This window comes from Glycine soja, chromosome 2 (assembly GCF_004193775.1).
Source record: "Glycine soja cultivar W05 chromosome 2, ASM419377v2, whole genome shotgun sequence".
NCBI lineage: Eukaryota > Viridiplantae > Streptophyta > Magnoliopsida > Fabales > Fabaceae > Glycine > Glycine soja.
The window spans coordinates 19389034-19405748 of record NC_041003.1 but is presented as its reverse complement, the minus strand read 5'-3'; the positions used below and the strand labels follow the sequence as shown (position 1 = coordinate 19405748).

General features: G+C 36.4%; 1 protein-coding gene and 1 pseudogene across 1 annotated transcript; one reads left to right on the top strand and one right to left on the bottom strand.

Annotated features, from left to right (window-relative positions):
* Positions 1-2095: 2095 nt before the first annotated feature.
* LOC114373532 lies at positions 2096-2680 on the bottom strand. Its single transcript, XM_028331015.1, has one exon. The coding sequence runs from the start codon at positions 2678-2680 to the stop codon at positions 2096-2098; it is 585 nt and encodes a 194-aa protein (XP_028186816.1).
* Positions 2681-7393: 4713 nt separating this feature from the next.
* On the top strand, positions 7394-11127 carry LOC114371302 (annotated as a pseudogene).
* Positions 11128-16715: the final 5588 nt, after the last annotated feature.

Here is a 16715-nt window from a genome sequence, read left to right as displayed (position 1 = left end):
AAAAAACACTCCATGTCTGAGCTAAGGTGGTCATGTTCTTCCTCAAAATCTTCAGGGGCTACCCATCAGCATTAAGCTCGAATCCCCTCCCTAGGATACAGAGCTTAGCAGCTAACTCCTGAGGATCTGGCCTCAGGAGTGCAAATCTGGAATAAGCACAGAGTGATTCCCCCTCTTCCACAATAATAGTGGTCTTCAAGAAAGTTTTAAGCATATCCTCATCAAATTTAATTAGATGCCCTCTCACCTTCACCTGCTTAGGTGATTTGTCCTCGGGGTCATAGAGGTTGGCGTAGAATTCCTACACAATGGCAACATCAATGTTGTCATCCCCAAAGTTAGTCAACTCCTCATCCCAGTGGCATCTTTCGAGTTCCTCCTTGAACTCATTGAACTCTGTATAATAGACCACCACGTTCCTCTCTGGTAAAAGCTTCCTAGGCACAATAATGTATGTATATCTTTCTCAAGCCTCTTGGGAAGTAAATATTGATCTGTCAAATCTAACTTGTGTGGGTGTAGATGGTGCCTTTCTTTTCCTAGAAGCCATTTGCAAAATATAAGATAAAACACACAAGATTAGCACATGTTTATTCTCAAGAAAATAGAAAAATTAAACTGAAAACAGAGCTGGGCGCTTAGTGCAACATGCTGGCGCTTAGCGCACCTTATGAAATTAACACAAGCACTAAGCGCAGCATGCTGGCGCTTAGCTCAAAGACACAAAAATATTTTTTCCTGCAGAATAGGCTTAGCGCACAGGGGCACTTAGCCTAAGTCTACAATTTTTAGAAACAGTAGAGGACTGGGTCTTAGCGCCACATGCTGGCGGTTAGCTCAGCCTCAATAGAGAGACACTGAGGCTTAGCGCCCAGGGGCGCTTAGCCTTATTAAAAAGGTTAAAGAAACATAACCTAAGTGGCACTTATCTCAACAAGTTGGGCTTAGCGCCTGAACTACACTGTGTATCTCAGTATACCATTGACGCTTAGCGCACAGGCGCACTTAGCGTCTGCATCGTTTTGGTTCAATAGCTAAGATGAACGCTCTTAGCGTGACATGGTCCGCTTAGCGCGGTCATCAAAAATCTGAAAATTTTTAATAGTTGCGATGAATAGGCTAAGCACAGCAGACACGCTTAGCACATTCATCGCGAATCCCATAAGATACTCAAGGGTTTTCACCCCCTTTTTAACCACATTGCCCCTAATGGGCTTCTAAACTACCTAAGGTCCTAAAATACCTAACCCTAACTAAGTAACTTAACCTAACAACAATGCTAACTAAGAAAACATAAATCCTCTATCCTAAGGTGTGAAGAATGAAATACAAAGCAAAGAAATCAAGTACCTTTCTTGGATTGTGTAATGTAGAGTGTGAAGAAGCAAGGGATGCAGAGGGGCTGATAAGCACACAACAGAAACAGAAATATGCTCAGAGATGAGAGAGTGCAGAGGTTTGGGTGCCAAGTTAGCAACCCAAGTGCCTCTGCCTCTATTTTTTAAAAACTGAAATTCGTATGGCACGCTTAGCGCGCAGCTGCACTTAGCGTGCCAACGTGACGTTTGAGTTTAAAACATTGGCGCTTAGCCTAGCCTCACGCTAAGCCCAACTTGATGTTGTAACTTCCAGCAAGCATTTGGGGCGTAGCACAGCAATGGCGCTTAGCGCTTTTTGCAACACCAAAAATCTTTCTACAACATGCGCTTAGCCTAAGATGCGAGGCTTAGCGTACATCAAGCTTCAACTTACAGTGAGTGATTCAGGCTTAGCGCCACTACCTGCGTTAAGCTCACTTCCAATGACTTCAAAACAGAATGATGTTGGCACTTAGCACATCCTTTCTCGCTAAGCCCAACTTGATAGCTCATCTTACATAATGAATCTGGGGCTTAGTGCAGGATGGTGCGCTTAGCGCAGCTATAATAACTTTTCACAGAGAAGAAGTGGCGCTTAGCGCATCATCCACACTAAGCCCACTGCTTAAGGTGCAACTTATAGTGAAGATGTTGGGCTAAGCGCATCAATGTGCGCTTAGCTGAACCATTCAGCCAGTCAATCAAGGGTCTTTGCGCTTAGCACAAGCAAGCTCGGCTTAGCACGTGAAGAGATGGTGGTCCTTCTTCTCAGGTCTTCTTTCGTCCATCACATGAACTTTAAAATAGACATTTCGGTTAGGTGGCTCTTTATCTTCATGAAATAAATCAAAGTTGATTTTCTGATCTTCTATGGCCATTTGCAACATCTTCTTTCCCATATCTACTACAGAGCTTGCAGTAGACATGAATGGGTGACCAAGAATGAGAGGAATATCAGCATCCTCTTCTATGTCTATCACAACAAAATCAGCTGGGAATATAAGGTGTTTCACCTTCACCAAAACATCCTCAATCACTCCATATGGTCTTGCGATGGAGCGATCAGCTAACTGGAGGGTCATGTGTGTAGGTATTATCTTTATCTCCCCAAGTCGCTGGCACATGGAAAGAGGCATTAAGTTGATACTAGCTACCAAGTCTATGAGATCTTTTCCTACAGGAACCTCTCCAATGGAACACGGTATCGTGACAACTCCAGGATCTTTGTGCTTAGGTGGAAGAATGCGTTGAATCACAGCACTACAATTGCCTTCCACCACAATTTTGTCACTGTGGATGTACCAGTTCTTCTTTGTCAGCATATCTTTTAAAAATTTAGCATAGAGTGGCATCTATTGAAGTGCTTCTCCAAAGGGTAAAGTAATTTCCAGTGCTGGCTTAGGTGCCAGCTGTTGTTTATGTTCCTCCATCTTCTTTCCAGCTTCACTATCATCTCTTTGGATTGCCATTCTACTTCTAGTCATCACAACTTTACATTCCTCCTTGGGATTTTTCTCTGTATTAGCTATAAAATTGCTTGATGATATATCCGCCAATTGCTTTGCAAGTTGTCCCACTTGGACCTCAAGATTCTTTATGAAGGATTCTATGATCTCCTGATTGGACATAGAAACCTGCATAAACTGAGCTAGAGTCTCTTCCAGCTTTGTTGTGCGATCATAGAGACTAGGCCCTTGTTGTTGTGGCCTTGTGGATGGTCCACCTTGATCTCTGTTGAACTGATTTCCTGGGTGGTTCCTCCATTGTCCTTGTTGTTGATTATATTGTTGGCCATGTTGGAATCCAGAAAATCCTCCTACATTGAAATTGTTCCTGGGCTGATTTCCCATGTAATTGACTTCATGAGTGGGGTGTTCTTCAATAGGAATAATACATCCAGATTCATGAGCTCCCCCATAAATGGTACATCCTGCAACCTGCAAAATAGAAGCATGTGAAGTGTGTGCAGAATGAATTTGAGTTGGCAACTTACTCAGTGTTTCAGTCAAGGTTTCCAGTTGCTTAGACAACAATTTGTTTTATGCCAACAATGCATCTTGGGAGGTTAACTCCAATAAACTCTTTTTGGTGGGAATGTGAGCTCTATCTCTCAAAATAGCAATGTCGCTTGCAGCCATATTTTCAATGAGATTCATGGCTTCTTCAGGGGTCTTCAATTTGATTTTCCCACCTTTAGAAGTTTCTAATAGTTGTTTTGGACTACGGTCTTAACCCATCTATAAAGATATTAAGTTGTATCGATTCTAAGAATCCATGAGTGGGAGTCTTTCTCAATAAACCACGGAATCTTTCCAAAGCCTCACTCAAAGATTCATCGAGAAATTGATGAAAAAAAGAGATGGCAGCTTTGCCTTCTACAGTCTTAGACTTAGGGAAATATTTCTTCAGAAATTTCTCCACTACTTCATCCCATGTCTTAAGACTATTACCTTTGAATGAATGAAGCCACCTCTTGGCTTCTCCTGATAAAGAAAATGAAAACAAGCTCAGTCGGATTGCATCTTCGGGCACTCGAGCCAACCTAATAGTATTGCATATTTTTATGTAAGTGGCTAAATGTGCATATGGGTCTTCATTTGGTAATCCATGAAACAAATTATTCTGAATCAACTGGATCAATAATGGTGGATAAGTAATGGTTTGTGCTTGAACTTCTGGTTGTGCAATGCTAGTGAAAAATTGTGGCACATTAGAACTTGAATAATCTTCTAGAGTAACTCTTCTTCGCTCTCCAGCTATGATGTAGTCTTCACTAGGATCTAAATGAGAATGTTTTGCAATAGGAAAACTAGAAGATGCCTCAGAAGATTGAGGTTCTTCCTCTGGAATTGCTGCTGCCTCTAAGTCCTGCAAAAAATTTATAATTCTCTCTTGATTATGCCTTCTACAAGTGGTGTTAATCTCCATATCAATGGGAATCAAATCACCTGCAAAAGATCTTCTTTGCATACAAGAACAATACAACAGTTATCCAGTTCAAAAGAACAATGAATGTACTAAACTACTATGTTAGTCAAAAGAATCAAAAAATAGAAAAAGCAAAATTAAAGCAATGCTGCAAATTGAACTAAACTCTACTAACAGTTTAGTTCCCCAGAAACGGCGCCATAAATACTTTGATCACTCCCCATTGCAGTTACTTTTTGTGCATTTATGTCTCAAGGAAATTTTCAATGGGGAGTTTTCTCACCGGAAAGCGCACCGAGTCGTCAAGTATTTAAAATTAAAATGGATGAATCCGAGTATCGAACACAGGGAACTAATGTTAGCCTGAATTAAGTTCAGAATTAAAGCATTGTTGAGAGAGCATGCATAAGTGATAAATTCAAACAAAATTTAAACTAAACTTGTATGCTAAAAAACTATCAAATGCAAGGTAAATAAAATGACAGCAGTAGGTAGATATGTTGGGTCTTTCTAACAAACAAGCTGATGCATAGAAATATATTTCTCTAATAAATCGTGCTCTTGTGTTCTATGTTGTAGCCTAAATTACTAAACCCTCGATCCCTTGTCAGGCTGAATATCCAAGCTTCATCCGCAGATCCCTTATTTACAACTACACCCGATTTAGACAGCTCTCTTAGGTTTAGACTAACTTAAACTGAGTTTCATCCGCAGAGCCCTCATGTAAGACTAGACTCAGCTAAAGTAGCTTACTAAAGTTTAGCCTAATTTAGCCTAAGCTTCATCCGCAGATCCCTCATGTAAAACTAGGCTTAAACTAAACAGCACTATTGTAACAACATAATCAAAACCAAAACTTAACCCACAGATCCCTCATGTAAGGCTAAGTTTCAATCCTACTTCAATCAAGTTCGAAGGCAACAGTACATTTTTGAATGCCAAAGTCACCTAACAATGCACACAAATGGGTGATCAAACCAAAAGCATACAAACATTAAGCATTGAAGGAAGCATTGAACACAAAAAACATAATCAATTAGATATTAGGTATTTACATCAACTATTCATTAGAAATCCTCAACTAGGGTGTTTAGCCAGCCATTACAAAGAAACCCTAACAATAAATGAGATTAAAAGTAGAGAATGATAGTTCCTTACACAAGAAGGAGGATTCCTCCTCCTCTTCTCAGCATCTCACACTCACTCTCTACTCAATAATCTCTCTCAAATGACAAAACCTAGGCTTCAATGCACAAGCTGCTCCTCTGTTATGCTTCTAGGGCTTTTTTCCCCAAATAGGCATGTGGCTGCTCTGGAATTTTGTGCTCTGTCCGTCTGTAGAAGTTGTCATAAAAGTGTCATAAAGGTGGTACCCTAATTCTGCACAAGACAAACTTTATAGCTGTGTGATTGTACAATTCATAGTTCATAACTCAATGCACACAACATCTCAATCACGTGCATACTCAGTTTATCACATACACTCGATCTCAATCACAATGGTATAATCTCAATTTAACATGTTATCACACTTCATGAATCATATACACTGTACCTATGAAGTATGCAATACATACAACTGCTCAATTGTTTTCAAAATCATTTTAACTCGTCGGGTTCCCACAGTGGATTCCATCATAATACTCGTCACCCTTAAAGGGTCTTACAATTGTGTAATTGCACAGTTCATAGCTCACAACTCAATACACACATCTCATCTCAAATGTATTTCATCATTCATCACATGTTCAATTTATCACATACTCACAATTTGAATCATCATTTCATAATCTCAACATAACAATTTATAGAAAAGATTTATCACAACATGGGGAGTAAAACCCCTCAAATAGTTTCTCACAATTATATCAAAATCAATTAATCAAAATCATGGGTCAAAACACAAAAATATCGAGAGCAGTCAAGTTTATCAATCAATTCTCATCAGAACATCAATTGGTACGTAAAAAACAACAATATTGTATTTATAATCATAAAGGAAAAATTGTAATTCAATAAACATCCCAAAATAAACCCCAATTTAATCTTCTAAGGATCCCTACACATGTTCATTCTAACCCCAATTACGATAAATTCATCCATTACCTATAAGCAGGCTCACGTGTGTATTCTGACGGTGATAGTGGCATCTCTAGTAATTTTCTGTGATTTCTCAAGTTTTTCCTCTGATTGCTCTGATAGAGTTCCCAAACGTTAGAGAGAAGGAGGAGAGATTGAAGCCTCCCTTTTATACTATCTTCGTGCGATGCATATTTCTCTCTCCACAGACATGTTTTTATAAATCCCAACGGTAAAGGTGTGCGGAATTGAATCTCAAACAACATATCAAAATTCCATGACTATCCAACGGTTAGCGAGTCCGGTGTCATAGTTTTACCGAGACAGTTTTGGGTTTCTGCGGGAAAAGAAAAGGCTACAATGCGAAGTGTATTTCTCTCATCTCAGACATGAGTTCAAAATTTCCAACGGTAAAAATGTTAATAAATGAGTTCCAAACCTTGTGATCAAATTTCACAACGATCCAACGGTAAATGAGCTCGAGATCGTTGTTTTTCTGAGACAGGTTTGGTGGTATGCAGGAAAAGAGAGGGTTTTGAAAGGAAGAGAGGGAAAAACGAAATTGAGAGGAAGAGGAGGCTGAGAAGCTATCGTCATCATAATTACCAATTTCTTGACACAGAATATATATCAATTTCTTACCCCCTCTCATGTGATTCTTATATCTTTGCTTCTATATTAATTATCTTCAATCAATTTAGGATATTTAGTATACTTCATAATTTATTTTCTATCTTCTTCAGAATTAATAACTATCATGGTTAAAATTAGGTTCTTTAGTTCCTTTTGCTTACATTTTCACTTTGATATTAATGTCAATATTCTTAGTAGGACTCAAATTTCTCTATGCTTTTCCTTTCTTTCCCATGAAACAAATAGATGATAAAAAATAGGGTTTAATTTGTATGTACTATAACCGTAAAAAAGCTTTATATTGTCAACCCATTATAGATTATTAGCACTAATCATTTTTTGTGTATTATGTATCTAGGTAGTTGTTGGCAATATATATTTTGGGAACTTTCAATATGCCTCGTGGATCTGTAAATCAGAGACATGTTACATGTAAAGATGTTAAGTGGGTAAGCTAGAAGCTCTCTGATCCTCTCTCTCTTAATAGATTTCAAGAATGACATGATGTTTGCATAACTAATTTGCTGACTAGATCAAACTTGTTTTGTGATTATAAACATTTGATATAGATCCCACTTGAATGCCAATATGTGATGAATTATTATTGGTGTATATTTCTTCCTTGTTGCTTATGAATACAATTTGTTGTTGATTAGGGAAATTAAGATAATAGTTATCTTTACGCGCTTTCTTGTGTTAGTCATTTAGAGTCAATTGATTTCATTATTAAAAACTAATGAAATATTATCAATAAGGCATATTTATTTAGGATTTTGGAAATATTATTCTAATTGGGCTTATTAGCTATTAGCTTATTTTTTGCGTTTTAAGTAATTTTGAAATTTTATCGAATGAGGTATCAATTTATATGCAAAAGTTAAGAATTAACTGACTATCTACTTATCGTAATTATCAAGAATTGTTAAGTTTTCCAAAGGATTACTTTATACTTTAATTTATAGTATGTCAATTTAAATTGAAATCATCAATGCTGAGTTGTTTTGTTCAACCTCCCTTCAACTCTCACTCAAGAGGGTCAAGATTCTCATAGAGAGATTTATAATCATAATTTTTGTTTGCTTGCTTCTTTATAGGTGCAAGATCTCATTGAGCATAGTTTGAAACAAAATATGAATAAGGACGAAGCTATCGAGTTAATAAGTCAAGTAGAAATAGAGCCTAATTTCACCAAACTAGGTAATGAAAACTTTCGTCCTGTGGCAATGACATGCTTTTCTTTTTTCCTTTCCCAATTTTATTTTACTCCAACCTCATTTTGCCAGACTTTGGTTTGTTCTATAGTATCCAACACAAAAAAAAAAAAAATTTACTTTTGTAATTTTTTTTCCTTTCATTTTAGATGTTTTACTTTTAATTGTCAAACTTACCATTTTGAACAGAGCACCACTTCCTGAAATCCATTTAGGGTTTGAATTATAGGGCTTGGTTATAGTATAGCTATCATTTTCTATGTTCAAATTTTAATAATTGTAAAATTGTAGTACATTAAGGGAAAGTAACTAGTTTAGTTTGTGTACTCTCCTACCCTTATATCATACACAAGAAAAGCTTAATTTGACCAAAAATTGATAAATAAGAAATTAATAAAGTTATTTTTTTTTCTTATAAAATGGTTGGTGGAGTTGTTAGCATCATTTTCTAGGGAGTCTTTTTGCCTTTCCATATATAGCAGGATTAGATTATGTTCACATCTCTCATTTTTTTTGACATTTTCAAAGGGTACATCCTATCTTATATATTGGAAATCATATATCCTCTGTTTAGTTGTATTTTCTTTTTCCTCCCTAGCAATATTTTATATTTAATCTTTTAAAAGGTGAAGACATTCAGTTTCTGTCTTGGATTATCTAAATATCTAAGAGGCTTTGGCACATTGCTTGGACTTAATAATGGAGTTTGTGGGTTTATGCTTTATGGCATGAAGTGTAGCACAACCAAAATGTTTTCACCTTCCGAAGGGTTCATATGTAGGGGCATTGTCATTTGGCTAAATTGGTTGTTCATTAGATTTTACATGACCCTTTTGTGTATATTGAGCTACCTTTATAGGCAACAATTGTGTTAAAATGTCATAGGACCTGATAGTTTGAAGGAGACTTGTTTTCTTTAGGGCTTGTAGTCTTGTTCATGTTTGTTCAGTATGCCCATTGAATTTATTTTATATTAGTATTTCTATAACAGTGGCAGAGAAGAATGGTAAAATTATGAGAAATTCTTATGATTAGGCATTTAGGTGCCTGATAATCGAAATGGTACTACTTCTGTTTTTTTCTTTTTTATTTCATTATTACCATGTTCCCATGGTGGTTATGCCTTAGATTGATGGTGATCATGTGCTAAATTATGACTTCTTATTATTAATTTGGGATGTGTTTAATTTTGGGTTTTCTTAATATACTTTTTAGCATAGTGTGGGTGATTGAGCATATTGGCTTCAAAAGCCAACAACCATGAACCTTGCACCCATCATTTGGTGTTCTATATTTCTAAGTTCCATTTTCCCTTATTTTTTCAGTTTGGCAAGAGCTTGAGGAAGCAAACCAAGAGTTCTTTAAAGGTTATTATGCAAACATGGCATGGAAGCATAAAATGTTTCTACTCAACATATTTTTGGAAGAACAGAGGCAAGTAATGGGCTTAACTTCAAGTGTACCACTCTCTACCTTTGATGGTTCACACAACCCTACACTTTCATCACAAGCCAACTCTAACATGGGCTTAACTACAATTCCATCATCATTCCCTACCTTTGATGGGTTACATAACCCTGCAATTTTATCACAACCTAACTCTATTTTTTACGGGGTCACATAACCTTGCAGTTTTATCACATCCCAACTCTAATAGGAGCTTAACTGCATTTGCATCACCCGTTACCTTTGATGAATTACATAACCCTGTAGATTTATCACAACCTAGCTTTGACTTTGATGGGTCACATAACTTTGCAGTTTTTCTACAACCTAACTCTAATGTGGACTTGACTGAAATTGCATCATTCCCTACCTTTGATGGGTTACTTAACTCTGCAGTTTTATCACAGCCTAACTCCGTAATGGCACATCTTCCTCCATGTAAGTGTATTACCTCCACCAATATTGTTACCATCCTTTGTGTGTATGCATTGATAGTGTTACATTATTAATTATTCAAAAATTCATAGTAGATATGACTCTCAAATAATTATTATAGAAATTAACAAATTTATCATTCATATCAAATCAACTAATGATTGTATAATAATATAACTTGTTGGTGAATAGACTATTTTGTCATAAACTTTAATGCAATCTTTTTAATAGTATTATAGGATGAAATTTATTGAGACACAAAATGTCATATGTTTCACTTTGAATTTAATGACTCACATACATAATTATTGTGAGGACCAATGAATTTCAACCCATACTTAAATATAGAAAACGTGTATTAGGTATGTTAAGTAGGATACTTGCATTTTTCTTCATTAATAATAAACAAATGAAAGGAGTATGTTAGTTGCTTTGTTTTCTATTCTTGCTATTCAATATTTGTTTCTAACCATTTTTTTAATTTGGCATTAAATGTCCCTTTATTTTACAATACCCTACTGCATTGAGGAGCAAATCCAAGCAAGTTTGATGCCAACAAATATGGAACATCCCATTTTATTCAAGTTCATATGATGTGTTCAACAATTATGGTTCGTCTCTGCAAACAAGTATGCAAGGTGGTGCGCTTGATGCCTGCTAGAGGAAATGGCAACTAGATTAATGACCCTTCTAGCATGCTCTATAATCAAAATGCAGACATGAGTTTGATACAAGGAATTAATGGGGAGATGATTGAATTATGGCTTGAATATTCAGGTTTTGACCCCTTAAATGGGGTAAATACCCTTCCCTTTGATTTTGACACCTTTATAGGAGGCAGAGGTTAATCTAGTAAACCAACTAGTTGATGAAAGATGCTATTTTGTTTTTTTATTTATAAAAGTATAGCTTAGGAAAGTCTTGTTTTGTTTTCGGTTCAAACAACTTAGGAAAGTCTGAATTTATTTAAATTATTTTTCTAAAAAAATAGAATTGACCATTTTATATTGTTTTGTAATATCAACAACTATATGTATTCGGGTTTTAGTGGGTGGATTTTCCTTTTGGTGCTACGGATACTAGTAACAATTGATTATTTTATACTTTGTTTTGTAATTTCTTGATTGCACAAATATTTTTGAACATGTCTTGTGTGCCAAAAATTATTTTTTTAATAAATCTATTTTTCATTTAAAAAAATAAATTGAATAGTATAAATAGAATGAAATAAAAGTATTTTATTGTTTGTAAATTTATTTTATAATGAAGTGAACTTTTTATCCCATTGCTTTAAAAGTGATGTCAAAATTTAAAACAAATAATTTGATTTTCTATCATTTCATCCCATGCTCTTCAAGTTGAAATGAGAAAAGAAAAAGTAAAAACATCTGCAATAAAAAAATAAAAAAATTTCATTAAATAGTATTTTATTATATTGATTTTAAAATAATTCAAGCAATATTAAATAACTCCATTCCATTTATGCTAACTATAAAATCCTGCTTAAATTTAATTATAAATTTAGATTCAATGACATAAATTATTACTCTTCACATGTACATTTGAGCTCTCCCAGGCTAAGTCTACCAAGCATTTTCTGATTATATTTAATGTGCGGGGACTAATTTCATAGCATCTAACCTCAAATCAATGGATGAGATGAGACACTAACTAATGTGATATTAAATTTTTTCCTTCTTCAAACAGCCATGTCTATGTTCTGCATAAAATAGGAAGAAAGAACAATGAAACAAAGCAAAATCATGGAAATAAACATGAGTTGTATCCAACAAACGTAGAACCCTTATCCTTCAGGTAAGATCATCCATTGTTCTTCAAGAGGAGGGAGGAGATAACATCGTTTAATCTGTGGTCAAGAAAATGCTAATGCAATTATACATTATTTCATCAATCAATGTTTTCATTCGCAATGCTATATTGCTAACTATGCTCATACATCAAACATGAGCAAATTTTCTTTTTATGACCCGGAAACAAAACTAGAATAACCACAATAATAGAAACAATGGAAAATAAACTATCAATAAAAAAGACTCAACATTTGGAATGAGAAATAAAAATGTAGAATAGTAGGTGTACTAGACTTTGATTGCTACATGTCTCAGTGTCTAGGATTTAAACAATTCCTCAATGATCTCGTAGAGGGCTGAGTATGATCCAAAACAACTCGATACAACACCTACTGCAATAATTGTAACACAAAGTGATACCTGTAAAAATAAGGCGGCAAACGTTGAGTCACATTGGAGGTAATCATAAATCATAAATAAAAAGAACAAGCAAAGAAAGCTTGGAAATATTTGTTCATGTAACAAAAACATCTCATGGTCTAGCATTGCTACATAATCCAAGTGCATCCTGTCTCTAAAGTTGTATTGATATCAACACAACATGTTACAATTCAAATTGTTGTTTTTCGTTATTTATTTTCCCATTAAGTTGCATTGAATCAACATGGTATGTTTACAAAGCCTCAAGTAGTTTAGTTAAATTTGATGAGATAATATTATGTTCGCTTAAATATGTTTTTGATTCCTTATATATACTCGAATTTTGCGTTTGATCCCTGATAAATTTTTCCTTCGCATTTACTCCATGATATTTGTAAACTTTTGTTTTAGATCCCCGTCGTCAATTAAGTGATGATGTGTCCATTAAATTTTTGATAACGCGATTTGTGGTGCCTCAAAAACTGTTAGTATTTGTTTCAAAATCAAATTTAAAATTAATTCCTTTCTCTATCCTATTCCACCCTTCTTTTTTATCTCTCACTCTCTTCCACCCTCTTCTATTTCTTCCTTCTGGGTTAATTGATAATCAAATGTTTAAGGAAGAATTTCTATGATGGTTCGTAATCCCATGCGACGACTCCTTTTTTGTCTCTTCCTCTACTGGTTCTTCGATAGCGATGGATGAAAGAAATAGGAAATGGATGGAGTTGAACCGCAAGTTTGCATGGTGGTCGCGGATGAAGAAGCAGAAGCTAACCTCAAACCTTCCCAAACCAAAACAATGCCGGAGTTAAACCTACCCAACAAATTGTTCACAATGGAAACAAAAACAACGCCCAAGACCCCCCCGAGTACATGATAACTGCGAAATTTGATAGTTAATTTTGGCTAAGAATGATTGTAATTTCTTTACTTTATTATTTTTTTTAATGAAATAATAAATAAATTAATATCTTTGTAGTTTTTGATTAGCAGAAGTTAAAAGAAGAAGATTTCAAGTGCTTAATTTGGAGGAAACTTGATGCAAAAATTGGAAGAAAAAGCCTTGAAGAAAAATTGGAAGAATTGAACAACTCGCTTAGCATGCAATCCAGGCTTAGCACGCACCCTCCGTAAGCGGGCCAACTCACACTTAGGTTGAACAAGGCCCATAAAGAAGCCCAAAGGCGTGCTTAGCGTGAAAGCTCGCGCTAAGCGCGAAGTCAGCGTGAAAAGTAAGTTATACCTTAGTCCAATAAAAAGGAGTAGGAAGCATAAGGAAAAGACACAACCTACACACCGGGAATGTTAATGCTTTGGGATTGGAAGTAGACAACGCAAAGAGAAAGCACAGATGCAAAATGCGCAAATTTTTGGAGAGAGATAGTGCAGAGAAGGAGTTTCTGAAATCTAGCAAGTGTGAGTGTAACTGCTGTTACACTCACTTAAGCAATTTTTGACACTTTCGCTTAGCGGAAAGCTACGCTAAGCGAGCCAGAGAGACGTTTGGTTTCTCAACAAGGCTCGCTTAGCGGATCCGCGCGCTTAGTCGAGGTTTCAAATTCAAAATCAGTTTTTTTTTTGCACACAAGCTTGGCTTAGCGCGACGATAAGACCGCTTAACGAGGTTTGCAGATCTGAAAAGCTACAACTCTCGCTAAGTCAGGCTCTGGCTAGCTTAGCTAAAATGATGCATCTTAAATACAGAGGAGCATGCGCTTAGCTGATAAGGACTCACTTAGCGCTCACATTATCGCAAGGAATTCAGCTTAGCTGCCATGACTGGCGCTTAACTTCATGGACCTCAGTTATGGACGTAATGAATTTAGCTTGGTGACAATAGGTCACGCTTAGCCAAGGATAAGTTGTCGCTTAGCGATCAGGCTGAAGCTTAGTCAAATTCAGATTGAATTGAAGTTGGCTTAGCTTATCCTTGGCCAGCTTAGCGGACCAAATCAACCATTGCTGCAAGAGTTGGGCGCTAAGCGCTTGAGACTCGCGGCTTAGTGCATGACCAAAGATGCACTTAGCGCGAGGCTCGCGCTTAGCAAAAGGATTGTTTTTTAGAAAAATGTTTTCTAAGTTATATTTCAGTCCCTTCTTCAACAAATTGAAACCCTTATATCTAACATTCAAAGATAGGATGATATACTTCTATGTACATATTAAAAAGCAAGTTCCACATGATAGATGCATGAAAAAAAATAACAAAGATTAAAACTGGGTTGCCTCCTAGGAAGTGCTTCTTTAACGTCATTAGCTTGACGCTTTTACCTCACTGGGTGATCTTATGTTTTGGTTCTTACTTTCAGAACCTCTTGACCTCCTTCCATTACCTGTAAGCAGACATTGTGTTTTGAAGCAGGCTTGTCTTCAACAAACAAATCAAAGTCAATTTTCTGATCTTCAAAACCTAGCTCCAACTTCCTCTTCCCCATATAAACTATGTAGCTTACGGTCAACATGAATGGCCTTCCCAATATTACAGGGATGTCAGTATCTTCAGAGATATCCATTACCACAAAGTCTGCCGGGAAGATAAAATGTTTTAGTCTGACTAACGCATCTTCAATTACTCCATATGGCCTGGTAATGGAGCGATCAACTAATTGTAAAGTCATTCGAGTGGGCATTATTTCCAACTATCCCAATCTTCTGACATGGAGAGTGGCATCAAATTGAAACTGGCTCCGAGGTCAATAAGAGCTTTTCCTACATTGACTTCTCCAATTGAACATGGAATAGTTACACTCTCAGGATCTTTATGCTTGGGTGGAAGGATCTTTTGGATCACAACACTGTAGTTTCCTTCCACTATGATGTTTTCCTAATGAATATATTTATGCTTCCTTGTTAAAATATCTTTCAAGAATTTAGAGTAGAGTGGCATCTGCTGCAAAGCTTCTCCGAAGGGCATGGTTATTTCTAGTTTCCTGAAAATGTCTAAAAATCTCGCCAGATGACGATCTTTTTCCTTCTTGGAAGGTACCACAGGATATGGTACTTTCACACCTTCATCCACAGCTTTTTCACTTGTACTCTTCTTTGCATTCTTATTATTTTTTTCTTCTTTTTCATTTTTTTTCATTTTCTACTTCTTTTTATTTTTCTTGGTCCTTCAATTCTTTATTCTTGACCATTATTAGTTACTCTTTTTCTTGATTACTTTCACCTCTTACCTCATTTTTCTTGCAATCAGTACCTTTCTTGTCAGCAGTTTTCTTCTTATGCACAACACTTTCCTCATCCTCTGCCTCCACAAACCTTTTACTCCTTGTCATTACAACTTTGTATTCCTCTTTGCGATTTTGTTTTGTATTTGCCACAAAATTGTTGGATGACTTGTCAGCTATCTGCTTGGCCAGTTCTCCCACCTGGACCTCAAGGTTCTTTTGTGCTGACTCAGTGTTTTTATGGTTTGACATTGTTACCTGCATAAACTGAGTCAAGGTCTCCTCCAGCTTAGTAGTCCTCTTGAATATGTTAGGTCCTTGTTGGATTGGCCTGTTTGAAGGCCCACTCTGGTCTTGGTTGAACTAGTTACTAGGGTATGCCCTCCACTGTCCTTGTTGATTATAGGGACCCTGCAGGAAGCCTGAAAATCCTCCTTGAGTATATCCTTGTCGCTGTTGATTTCCCATATAATGAATTTCTTGAGTGTTTTCTTCAGTGAGAATACATTGGCTTGTTTCATGAGCCTCACCACAAATGGTACAACATGTAACTTGCAAAACAGAAGAGTGCATAGGTTGACCCATAGACAACTTAGTTGGTAGCTTATTGAGTGTTTCTGTTAAATCTCAAGTTGCTTAGAAAGCAACTTGTTTTGTGCCAATAAAGCGTCATGTGATGATAGCTCTATCAAGCTTTTCTTCGTGGGTTGATGGGTTCTTTCTCGTTGAATGGCATGATCACTAGCTAACATGTTCTCAATTAGCTCAGTTGCTTCTTCCAGGGTCTTCAGTTTTATCTTTACCATGGGGTCTTCAATTAGCTCAGTTGCTTCTTCCGGGTTCTATCAAGTTGTTCTCAATGAACGTTGCCAAGTGTGCATAGGGGTCTTCATTAGGTAATCCTTGAAATAAGTTCCCCTGTATTAAATGAATTAAGGAATGTGGGTAGTTGATGTTGTTAGCTTGCACTTCAGGACGTGCAATGCTGGTGAAAAATTGTGGTACTGAACTACTTGAGTAATCCTCAAGGGTAATCCTCTGGTCATGCTCTTCTGCCATGGTAATGACTTCAGGTAATTGAGTGGTGGATTCCCTTGATGATGGTGAATCCGGTGATAATAAGTTAGAGAAATGAATATCCTCCTCAAGAATGGATGCAACTGTTCTGTCTTGCAGAAGTTCCCTTCTCCTCTCGGCCCTGTTCCTTCACAATGTAGCCTC

What these genes read in the sequence shown, in the direction of transcription:
- LOC114373532 (XM_028331015.1), bottom strand. Translation starts at nt 2,680, where the DNA reads ATGCTGACAAAGAAGAACTGGTACATCCACAGTGACAAAATTGTGGTG.